The 12500-nt window shown below is 49.1% G+C and overlaps 1 protein-coding gene across 3 annotated transcripts in view; it reads right to left on the bottom strand.

The window, feature by feature from the left end:
* LOC138605161 (LIM/homeobox protein LMX-1.2-like) overlaps window positions 1-12500 on the bottom strand; it is a 40360-nt gene that overhangs the window by 2644 nt on the left and 25216 nt on the right. For 2 of the 3 annotated variants that reach the window (XM_069677276.1, XM_069677275.1), the window contains 4 exons: window positions 5344-5576; window positions 5041-5216; window positions 4329-4406; window positions 386-452 (listed from right to left, as the gene is read on the bottom strand). In XM_069677276.1, coding sequence (XP_069533377.1) covers window positions 386-452; window positions 4329-4406; window positions 5041-5216; window positions 5344-5576 — 554 coding nt within the window. Of the gene's footprint in view, window positions 1-373; window positions 453-4328; window positions 4407-5040; window positions 5217-5343; window positions 5577-12500 lie in introns of all 3 variants that reach the window. The other variant, XM_069677274.1, reaches the window with a different exon arrangement.

Here is a 12500-nt window from a genome sequence, read left to right as displayed (position 1 = left end):
CGCACACACACACACGCACACACGCACGCTCACACGCACGCACACACACACACACACACACACACGCACGCTCACACGCACGCACACACACACACACACACACACACGCACGCACACGCACCCACACACGCACACGCACACACACACAGACGCACGCTCACACACACACACACACACGCACGCACACGCACCCACACACGCACACGCACACACACACAGACGCACGCTCACACGCACGCACGCACACACACACGCACGCTCACACGCACGCACGTAAAACACAAACACGCACGCACGCACGCACGCACGCACATAAAACACAAACACAAACACGCACGCACGCACACACACACACACACACACACACACACACTTAAGCCCTCACCTTGTCCGAGCCTCTGGCTGCTGTGCTGCTCCTGCTGCTGCTGCTGTCTGCGGGCTAACTTCTTCATCTGTCGATAATAAACACGTTAAAAACGTTAACATGTGTCTGACACCGGCTTGTTGTAGTTTTTGTGAAACAAGCAGGAGGGAACAGTGTGTTTGTTGGGGACTATTTTCAGCAGCGGATTAACATAAATGTTAGGGTCTAGGGCAGTGATTCCCAAATGGAGGTTTGAGTACCACTCGTGGTACACAAGAGCCTCGCTGACAGGCCCAACCGACTGCACTCCAAGAGGCCTAAACCATGAACCTTTAACTGACAACATTTACCATAACAACACACACATATCATTATACTGTACTGGGGCGGCTGTGGCTCAGTGGTAGAGTCGGTTGTCTTTATATCGGAAGGTCGGAGGTTCGATCCCCAGCTCCCTCGGGCTACACTGAACCCCAAATTGCTCCCGGTGGGTATAAATGGGTATACATGTAATAACTGATTGACAGTTGGCCTCTGCCATCAGTGTGTGAATGGGTGTGTGTGACATGTCGTGTAAAAGCAGCTTTGAGTTGTTGCAAAGACTAGAAAAGCGCTTTATAAGTACAGTCCATTTATATTATTATATTTATTATTATTTATGGAAATATTGTAACAACAACTTGTCAATCATTTCAAAGTTTTAGACACAGATGACTTCACTGATCACCAAAGGATGGGCGTGGTGTGAGGTGTGGGCCTACGGAGCAGGAAGCGCACACATGCTGAACACAGCTGTGATTCAGACTCTTGTTGAAATGGAAACCAGGTCCAAAAACAGCTGAGAGGCGAGTGCTGTTCTAATAGTAACTAATAATTTGAGGACGTCACCTTTAACATTGTTTTTGATCATTTTCTGAAACATTAGACCAAACAACTAATCCATTAATCCAGGAAATAATTGACAAAGTAATCGACAGTTTATCCTCGTTTGCAGGAGCATGAAACTGTGATTAAAACAACAATAACCATCTTTAGCAAACATCTCAGCAAGTCTGTGCTGAACTGAACTCCATGTAGACTAACTGGTGACTGCAGTAAGAGGCCGGGTGGATGTTCAGACTTTGTCCAGATTATTCTCACTAATGCCTCCAAAGAACAGATTATCAACCATTGATCCACTGAAGATTAACTGATGAAGAACTGGTTTAAGCACTAAGACCCCGTGTTCACATGTGATCTGGATACATCATCATCTCTGCCTGTATCATCATCGTGTCTGACACATTAGAGGACTTTACATAGAGTCTCCTCAGGACAGGACAGTGTGATCAGAGATACTGGAGAGGGTTGTTAGCACCAATGATAGCTAAGCTAGCTCTGTCAGTCATGTGACTCTTGTCTTGCACATCATGGTGGTTATTTTTCCTTTGCAGGGAAACATCTGTCACCTTTGATGGACAGCTTGATTTAGTACCCCGTCAGTTTACAGATTGTATTTACACCTGTCTGAGATCAGCAGACTGCATGGTGTTAAATTTTCTTTCCCATGTGTAGCTGAAAGTGGACAGGTGTCTTCTCATCCCTGGATTTGTAGTCCTGTGTTAATTGGTGCCAGTATGGATCTGTTTTTGGATCAGAGGAGCTGAAATGACGACAGTAAGACTGTAAGACGTCTCAAAGCTCCACTAACGACTGAAAATCAGAGGCAGAGAGTGACTGGCAGCCATGACGGACGTCGTACCCACGGGGGACGGGGTGTGAGGGGGTGTTATACTCCCAAAATCTCTCTAACCACTGTCCTTTCACTGTCCTCTCACCATCCCCTGACTGTCCTGTAACTGTCCTCTAACTGTCCTCTAACTGTCCTCTAATTGCCCTCTAACTGCCCTCTCACTGTCCTCTCATCGTCCTCTAACTGTCCTCTAATTGCCCTCTAACTGTCCTCTCACTGTCCTCTCACTGCCCTCTCACTGTCCTCTCACTGTCCTCTCACTGTCCTCTCACTGCCCTCTCACTGTCCTCTCATCGTCCTCAAACTGTCCTCTCACTGCCCTCTCACTGTCCTCTCACTGCCCTCTCACTGTCCTCTCACTGTCCTCTCACTGCCCTCTCACTGTCCTCTCATCGTCCTCAAACTGTCCTCTCACTGTCCTCTCACTGTCCTCTCATCGTCCTCAAACTGTCCTCTCACTGTCCTCTCACTGTCCTCTCACTGTCCTCTTACTGCCCTCTCATTGTCCTCTCACTGTCCTCTAACTGTCCTCTCACTGTCCTCTAACTGTCCTCTCACTGTCCTCTCATCGTCCTCAAACTGTCCTCTAACTGTCCTCTCACTGTCCTCTCACTGCCCTCTCACTGTCCTCTCATCGTCCTCTCACTGTCCTCTCACTGTCCTCTCACTGCCCTCTCACTGTCCTCTCATCGTCCTCAAACTGTCCTCTCACTGTCCTCTCACTGTCCTCTCACTGCCCTCTCACTGTCCTCTCACTGTCCTCTCACTGCCCTCTCACTGTCCTCTTACTGCCCTCTCATTGTCCTCTCATCGTCCTCAAACTGTACTCTCACTGTCCTCTCACTGTCCTCTTACTGCCCTCTCATTGTCCTCTCACTGTCCTCTAACTGTCCTCTCACTGTCCTCTCACTGTCCTCTAACTGTCCTCTCACTGTCCTCTCACTGTCCTCTAACTGTCCTCTCACTGTCCTCTCATCGTCCTCAAACTGTACTCTCACTGTCCTCTCACTGCCCTCTAACTGTCCTCTCACTGTCCTCTCATCGTCCTCAAACTGTCCTCTCACTGTCCTCTCACTGTCCTCTCACTGTCCTCTCATCGTCCTCAAACTGTCCTCTCACTGTCCTCTCACTGCCCTCTAACTGTCCTCTCACTGTCCTCTCATCGTCCTATAACTGTACTCTCACTGTCCTCTAACTGCCCTCTCACTGTCCTCTCATCGTCCTCTAACTGTCCTCTAATTGCCCTCTAACTGCCCTCTCACTGCCCTCTCACTGCCCTCTCATCGTCCTCTAACTGTCCTCTAATTGCCCTCTAACTGCCCTCTCACTGTCCTCTCACTGTCCTCTCACTGCCCTCTCACTGCCCTCTCATCGTCCTCTAACTGTCCTCTCACTGTCCTCTCACTGTCCTCTCACTGCCCTCTCACTGTCCTCTCACTGTCCTCTCACTGCCCTCTCACTGTCCTCTCATCGTCCTCAAACTGTCCTCTCACTGTCCTCTCACTGTCCTCTCACTGCCCTCTCACTGTCCTCTCACTGTCCTCTCACTGCCCTCTCACTGTCCTCTCATCGTCCTCAAACTGTCCTCTCACTGTCCTCTCACTGTCCTCTCACTGTCCTCTCATCGTCCTCAAACTGTCCTCTCACTGTCCTCTCACTGTCCTCTCACTGTCCTCTTACTGCCCTCTCATTGTCCTCTCACTGTCCTCTAACTGTCCTCTCACTGTCCTCTAACTGTCCTCTCACTGTCCTCTCATCGTCCTCAAACTGTCCTCTAATTGCCCTCTAACTGTCCTCTCACTGTCCTCTCACTGTCCTCTCACTGCCCTCTCACTGTCCTCTCATCGTCCTCTCACTGTCCTCTCACTGTCCTCTCACTGCCCTCTCACTGTCCTCTCATCGTCCTCAAACTGTCCTCTCACTGTCCTCTCACTGTCCTCTCACTGTCCTCTCACTGCCCTCTCACTGTCCTCTCATCGTCCTCTCACTGTCCTCTCACTGCCCTCTAACTGCCCTCTCACTGTCCTCTCATCGTCCTCTAACTGCCCTCTAACTGCCCTCTCACTGCCCTCTCACTGTCCAGCATCGAGTCCAGTTTAGGAACAACAGGAACAGAGACTACAGAGACATTTAGATCAATGGGAACCACATCAGTAAACGAGCACCTTTGCACACACCTGTCCAGCAAAGTCATCATAACACCAAACGAGGAAACATGTTTGTGTCACTGACCTTTGCCCTCTGGTTCTGGAACCAGACCTGGACCACACGAACACTGAGTCCGGTCTCTGCAGCCAGGGTCTCTCTCACCTGCAGGTCACAGCACAGGTACACTCAGCAGACATTTATACATCATGTGATAAATAAAATAATACAGTTCACTTGATACAAACTGCACTGATCTCAGCTGTACACCTTCACCACGTTTTGTAACTTCAGTCAATCATGACGTCAAACATAAACACAGAGCAGGTAAGGACATTCTCATCGGGAAACACTGAAACTGTCAGACGATCCGTCGCTCACATCTCCTCTGGTTAGGAATCGATGTTAGAGGGGACACCAGCTGCTCCAAAAGAGACAGACTCTGTTAAAGGCTAAAGAGGGGAGATCTGCTGTCTCAAGTTCCTGTAAAGAACCTTTGACAGCTTTATCCTTGTAATGCAACTTGAGCAATGAACTCACTTTCAATATAATTTATATTTTACTTAGAATACTGAAAAACAAATGCCTGAAAGTGCGGCAGCTAGAACGTAGGATCAGAGAGCCGTACAGTCTCGTCAGTTTAAACTGGAAGGTTTAGATCTTTGCAGACTGCATTGCAGGTAGTTCCAAGTTTCAACATGTGTTGCACATTTTTATTGTGAACTTGCGTTAATAGTTGTGATGCGGCCACAGAGAACAACAGTTTGATCAGCGAGTGACTTGAGTTTCTTGCTCTCACCTTCCTGCAGGGTTTGGAGGAGACCTCGAAGGAGGCCTTGAAGGCTCTCCTCTGCTGGGTGGTCAGGATGGTGCGAGGACGTTTGGGCCGGCGGGGGTCTTTGCTGTCCTCGCTGCCTTTACCCGCTGCAGGTCCTTTCTCTGACTTCACATCCACGTCCTCATCCTCACTCTTATCTGTCACACAGGTATTACATTATTTTATTACACTGCAGGTTTGACTTGTCTGCAGCCAATCAGAGATCAGCACGTTAAGGATCACTTCTACGTGTTTCAGATCCACTGGGTCCGTTCTCGTTGTTACCTGACTCTGAGCAGTCCAGGCTGGCCGTGCTGAGCAGCTCCTTCTCCCTCTCGTAGTCGCTCTTGCACAGCAGCTGTCCGTCTTTGAGGACGAACTCGTCTCCTTTGAGCAGCTGTCTCTCACAGACGCAGCAGCAGAAGCAGCCCAGGTGGTAAACGCTCTCCAGAGCTCGAATCACAAACTCTGTGGGGGCGATCTTCTCCAGACAGCCGCTGCACTTTGTGGCAAACAGCCTGAGGAAACACAGGAGAGACTGATGTTAACAACACAGACGGATGTATGGAGAATACGTGTTCAATAACCTCATTATGTCATTTATATCTGAGTGTTTGACTATTTCCTGTCCACAGGTGTTCAGACTCTTTTAGCCCGCCATCATGGGTTCATGTCCCTGTCAGATTTTGTTCTCCTTCATTTTGTGCACAAAAGTTCACATTTCCTCCATGAAACATGCAGCATTGTTGGTGTCAGTAGAAAACTGGCTAACGCTCCCTCTTGTTGCTAACTTTCTATGGTTTCACTCCTCATATAGGAGGTGGATGCAGCCACAGTGGTCTGTCCATACTGGACTAAATGGTGTCTAACAGGTTACGTTCAGTGACTGAGTTAGCTGAGGGGACACCTAGCAGACAGCTAGCAGCTCCCAGCTGTCACTCAAAGAGGCCACGCCCCTAATGCTGCATCACTTTAAGCCTTAATATAATGTAAACAGGTGAGCTGTATAAAGATTCTCCCCGTACAGTCGTCATGAAGAGAGAAATGAGCTATAGAGACCCAAACTGTTTTTTGTACCAGGCTGTAAACATGTTTATTTCTGCTGTAAAGTTTAACATGGGGCTCTATGGGGACTGACTCACTGCTGGAGACAGCCTCAAGTGGACACCAGAGGAACTGCAGCTTTGGTCCTTCAGTGTTTTTTAACCTGCATGTCTGACAGAAACCTTGTCCATGTTTCAGAGCACCTGCAGGCAGATGATCAGACAGTTGGATGGTGTTATGATGTACATACAGGGCTATAAATAACCAGGTTTTTCATGCTTTATCACAAACATAATTAACACAAGGATACGGCTCAAAACTCATAATGTCTCATAAAGTATTTCTGACACTTAAAGACCCGTCTGTCTCCGCTCAGTCATTGTCTCTGCTCCCATGAACTCTGAGTTCTTGGTGATAACATCCAGAATGAATCGTCCAGAGATCTCAGTGAGCAGAACTTCCTCATCACAAAAGACCAAAATAAGAAGAGCTGGAGACGATGCAACAAGAGCAGAGCGATGAGTCCTGAGAGTCCTGCCCCTCTGAACCTGCACGCACTGTTTGTCATAACCTCACGTCTGCGCTGTAACTTCATGTCTGCACAGCGTTACGGAGCAGGAGCCAGATGTGTGTGAGCTGAATGTCGGGCGGTTACTGAGCTCTAATCGTTAACCCTTGCAGCTCTCTGTTTGATGTCCTCACAGGCCCACAGGAGGCTCACAGCTGATTCAGACGGAAAGATTGGGACAATTTTCCAACCGCTCCCCACAGCCTCCTAATGATTCAACATGTGACCTTTACAGGAGGAAGTGGTGCTTTAGAAGGGGGAATTTTAATGAACCAATGTGTTCTTTGACAAATTCAAGAGGCCTGATTTATGTCCCATTGATCCTTTTTTATCAAGGACGGACTAAAAGAGTCCATTACAGAAACCACATCAAGGAGCAGCAGAATATTCAGTGTGTTCTGTGTTTAACTGTGATTCAGAACATGATCAGAACGTAATCCTGATGTCTGAAAACAATTTGATCATAAAGTGAAAAGACAGGAAGTCCACAAGTCTGCAGTGTCTCTGCAGGTAGGTTACACTTCTGCAAAAACTACAACAACCAGCAGAGTGAGCAGACTGACGGTTAAAGGAGGGCAGGACAGGGATGGAGGAGAAAAGAGGTGACTGTAAGGCAGGTACAGAAGGGCTCAGTGTTTGGACAGCTGCACTCCTCCTCCTCCTCCTCCTCCTCCTCCTCCTCTCTAAAGTAACTCCTCTATTCAGCAGCCTTTTCTCTTCAGGTCCTCTTTCCAAACTCTTTCTCTGTTCAGGAGCTGATTCAAACAGTGACTCTGCAGGCTGGAGGAGAGCGCGCACAGTGTGTGTGTGATGCTCTGCAGGTCCCAATGAACACCTTCAGTCAGCGTGTCAAAAGAGTCACTTTATGTTGGAAGGTAAAATGTAAGATGCTGTTGGTGAGACTGTACAGTGTGTGTGTTGTTCATATAAGATAATAACAAAGACTAAAGGAGGCTCATTAAAGTCTTAGTGTGCATCAAACATGCAAATCAACATGTTTTGAGAGGAAATCATTTAAATATGATCAATGGAAGCTGTGAGGGCCGTAACAGCTTCCATGGTGAACCTCCTGCAGGAGCGCTGACGCTGTGTTCAACTGATCTGTATTGTTTTTGTCTTTGCTTCGTTTCTGTGGGTTTGATGTGGATGCATTTGTTTGGCCTTTTTTCACCTGCAGCGTGTTTCCTGTTTCAGTCGTCGTGTTTAAGTCGTCGTGTTTCAGTCGTCGTGTTTCAGTCGTCGTGTTTCAGTCGTCGTGTTTCAGTCGTCGTATTTAAGTCCTCGTGTTTCAGTCGTCGTGTTTCAGTTGTCGTATTTCAGTCGTCATGTTTCAGTCGTCGTGTTTCAGTCGTCGTGTTTCAGTCGTCCTGTTTCAGCCGTCCTGTTTCAGTTGTCGTGTTCCTGAACTTGCAGCCTGTTTCTTCTAATGGAAGCCGTTTGGGCCGCTGCAGCTTGATTGACCCAGCCGGTCACCGTACATTGGTACCACGTAAGGTGATAAAGTTCTCTACAGGAAACCCTCTGCAGCTCTTCTTCATGATGTACGAGTGTGCAAGAACTTGAATGTGCTCGTCACTTCCTTTATCTGTTAGAAAAGATCTATAAAGTAAATCCAGACACTTTAAGATCATGTCTGAAGTATTTCATCGCTCTTCGTGGTCGTTCTTCACTCAGCTCCGTCTCTCTGACATCTTTCTCTTAAACTTGATGACTATGATCGCTCGGTCTCTGGCTGTGCAATCGCCAGCAGCGACTCTGTGTTCGTGCAGAGCGCTGGTCAGCTCTGGGCTTTCATCATGAGGGACATGGTTTCAATGCAGGAGAACTGAAGGACACATGGCTGACACATGTCTGCACAGAGAGCTTCAGTGCTTATTATAAAGTTGGTTACAGCGTAGTGTTAAGCTGCTGTGAATTAAAAATTTGTCAAATGTCAGTGAACACATCATCCATCCTCTCAGAGGACAAACAGGAAGCATCAAGAGGAACTCAAATGTGCTCGATGAAACTGAGCGATGAGTTAGAACAGCTTCGTTCAGGAAGCCGAGTCAGTTTGTACGAGATGAAACGAGCATGAGTCACTTCTTAAAGAGGATGAAACAACAGACTGCTCTACATCGATAGTTACCAGATTCATCCACAGCGACATGACCTGCTGCAGAGTACAGGTACACAGCTGATGCCTGCTCATTTCTTTACATCCACTCTGATGCACATTACTGCAGAGGGGTTTGTCTGCACACAGAGAGAGAGGGGCGTGACGTCATCCAGATCACACCACAGAGCAGGGGGCAGCCGGGCTCAGCTCGACGCTCAGGAGGAAACTAAAGAAACTGCTGGCACAAGTACAAACATGTTTACTCCAGCAGAAGAACCGATTCATCTTCTTTACTGGAGTGAACTCGCTCTGCAACGTGCTCATGTTATAAAAGTAAAAAGTGTCCCTCTCTTTGTAGCTGACTCATAAAAAGGCTCCAAACAAGTGTCCTGTTCGTTTCATCTCTCTAACAGACTTTCCTTTATCACCTGACTTCCTCCTGTGGTGATTTCATGTCTTGTTTCCGTTCCCAGTGTACAGATGGACCGTGTGGTGTTCCTGGTGACGACCGTCTCTCTCTCTGAACATGCATCGTCGTTCACAGAGCACCTTTCTGCTTCTGATTTTAAAGACTTCTTTAAAGACATCTTTAGCTGTTGAGCTTTGAAGTCTGAATCAGCGCCACATCTTGCCGTTGGATCGCTCCAACACGTGTGGGGTCTGAAATCTGCCTCTTCAAGCAGCAGCCAGTCCGGCTTTAGACTTTTAGTCTTATTTGCTCTAAACTCTTGTTCGGTGCAGCCTCAGTGTTTGTTCCAGCAGAGGATTCATGCGGCTCTCTTCAGTGAGGACCCAGACCACCTCTGTGGGGGGGCCGGCTCTTTCGAGGAGCCTCCTTGACCCCCTGGCCCCGTGCCCTGTGCTCCACACGGCTCCAGCAGCTTAACAAGCATAAAGAGGTTCAGGATTAAAGAGGATAAGAGGAGCGGAGAAAGGATGAAGCCGTAAAAACAGACTGTGTGTGTTCCTGCACTGTTCTCCTGTTTGCTCTCTCTCCTCGGGGAGCCGGGTGACCTGAAGGAGGAGGACGGGAGGGGGGAGGAGGCTTCGGGTGGCAGCTTGTTGGAGTTTTAATTAGTCGGAGTAATCAAAAGATGATTGTGCAGGAGGCAGCGGGAAATAAAAGCCGGATTCTCCGAGTGGGGACGAGCTGTTTGCTCAGCCAAAGCTCAAGAAGTCAGAGCGAGGCCTCCAGGTTCTCTGGGGAATCACCGCGACATGTTTGTCTGCAGGAGTCGATGTGGCCACTCCATTATCCTCCTTCTGGAGGTTCACTGCAACACAGGGGAGCCTATCAGAGGAGGGGGTCACAGTGAGAAGGACAGAGGTGTCTCATCATCCAAGATCCAATATTTAAAATCTCACTGTGCTGCAGCCTGAAGATGATCAGGGAGGGAACAACTCACGTCTGGTGCTTCACATGTCATATCATCTGATATCGTTTACAAAGGTGACGAAGGTTCTGTCCTTCAGGTGAGACCGAGAACAGTTTTTAGTCTGCAGAACAACAGAGTCATTCTCCTACGAGTGATGAAGCCTGTTTCACATGTGGACTGAAGTCTGCCACATCAGGGCCAGCACACATCCGTCCTGTTTATCAGACTGCACGACCTGCAGGCAGACCATCATCATCTATCATAACCAACACACCTGTGGTGACAGGTGGAACATGAACACAATGATGTCATCACTGACCAATCATCAACACAAAACAGTTCAATGCATTTTGTTCCTGCAACATAACGACCTGTTCAGGTCTGAGAGTCACTGAAGGTTCAGTTAAAGAGGGAGGTGACGTCATGACGTCATGTTTCATATGAGAACCTGCATCAGCCTAATTAGTCCTACCTCCGCCCCCCCACTCGCTTTATTAATCAAACTGGACTTTCACAGACTTTCATGTTCCAACAGGTACTCATGTTGCTCCACACGAGGCTGCACAGAGCCAGAGCCGGAGAGGAAAGACGAGCAAACACAGGCTGTCCTTCAGGTCTCTCAAGGTGCTGCCAGGAAATGCTAACGACTGTCAAATAAATCACCTGCGATCAGCTGCCATCACCTGCGATCAGCTCCAATCATCTGCGATCATCTGCGATCAGCTGCCATCACCTGCGATCAGCTCCGATCATCTGCGATCATCTGCGATCAGCTGCCATCACCTGCGATCAGCTGCGATCAGCTGCGATAATCTGCGATAATCTGCGATAATCTGCGATCAGCTGCGATCATCTGCGATCAGCTGCCATCACCTGCATTCAGCTGCGATCAGCTGCGATCACCTGCATTCAGCTGCGATCAGCTGCGATAATCTGCGATCAGCTGCGATCAGCTGCCATCACCTGCGATCACCTGCGATCAGCTGCCATCACCTGCATTCAGCTGCGATCAGCTGCGATCAGCTGCGATCATCTGCGATCATCTGCGATCATCTGCGATCAGCTGCGATCACCTGCGATCAGCTGCCATCAGCTGCGATCACCTGCGATCAGCTGCCATCACCTGCGATCAGCTGCCATCAGCTGCGATCACCTGCGATCAGCTGCCATCACCTGCGATCAGCTGCGATAATCTGCGATCAGCTGCGATCAGCTGCCATCACCTGCATTCAGCTGCGATCACCTGCGATCAGCTGCGATCAGCTGCATTCAGCTGCGATCAGCTGCTATCACCTGCTATCACCTGCGATCAGCTGCGATCACCTGCGATCAGCTGCCATCACCTGCGATCAGCTGCCATCACCTGCGATCAGCTGCTATCACCTGCTATCAGCTGCCATCACCTGCGATCAGCTGCCATCACCTGCGATCACCTGCCATCACCTGCTATCACCTGCGATCAGCTGCCATCACCTGCGATCAGCTGCCATCACCTGCGATCAGCTGCCATCACCTGCTATCACCTGCCATCACCTGCGATCACCTGCCATCACCTGCTATCACCTGCGATCAGCTGCCATCACCTGCGATCAGCTGCTATCACCTGCTATCAGCTGCCATCACCTGCGATCAGCTGCCATCACCTGCGATCAGCTGCCATCACCTGCTATCACCTGCGATCAGCTGCCATCACCTGCATTCAGCTGCGATCAGCTGCGATCACCTGCGATCAGCTGCGATCAGCTGTTATCACCTGCTATCACCTGCGATCAGCTGCCATCACCTGCGATCAGCTGCCATCACCTGCGATCAACTGCCATCACCTGCGATCAGCTGCCATCACCTGCGATCAGCTGCCATCACCTGCGATCAGCTGCGATCAGCTGCGAGGAGGTGGAGAGAGAGGAGAGGAAGGAGAGGAAGGAGAGAGGAGAGGGAGAGGGAGCTGAAGTTGGACTTGTTTCCTTTTGGCATCAGAGCAGAGTAAATCTGTTGCCAGGAGCTCACAGAGTCAGAGAGAGAGAGAGACGGGTCTGAGTCAGACAGACAGGTGGTCAGGAGAGAGACGGGTCTGAGTCAGACAGACAGGTGGTCAGGAGAGACTCAGGTTCACGTCAGAGGAAACATGACGAGTCCAGAGAATCAGGTGTTTTCTTATTAAAGAGCCGATGACACTAAATGAGTTTGTTTTCAGTCAGATGAACTCTAAAGCTTCTGAACGTCCACAGGAACGAGCGGCTCTGTCTCTGTGTGCTAACAGGACGCGATCATCAGAACCTTCACCGACAGCTCTGACTGTTTAAAGACGCCATAAAAGATTTGTTTGATAATCAAACGTTCAAGATCACAAATATCT

Source organism: Semicossyphus pulcher, unplaced genomic scaffold (assembly GCF_022749685.1).
Source record: "Semicossyphus pulcher isolate SPU_LCO1_2020_fin unplaced genomic scaffold, fSemPul1.0.p SCAF_28, whole genome shotgun sequence".
Taxonomy (NCBI): Eukaryota; Metazoa; Chordata; class Actinopteri; order Labriformes; family Labridae; genus Semicossyphus; species Semicossyphus pulcher.
Note: the sequence above shows the minus strand (reverse complement) of the source record. Positions and strands in the feature narration are given on the sequence as shown.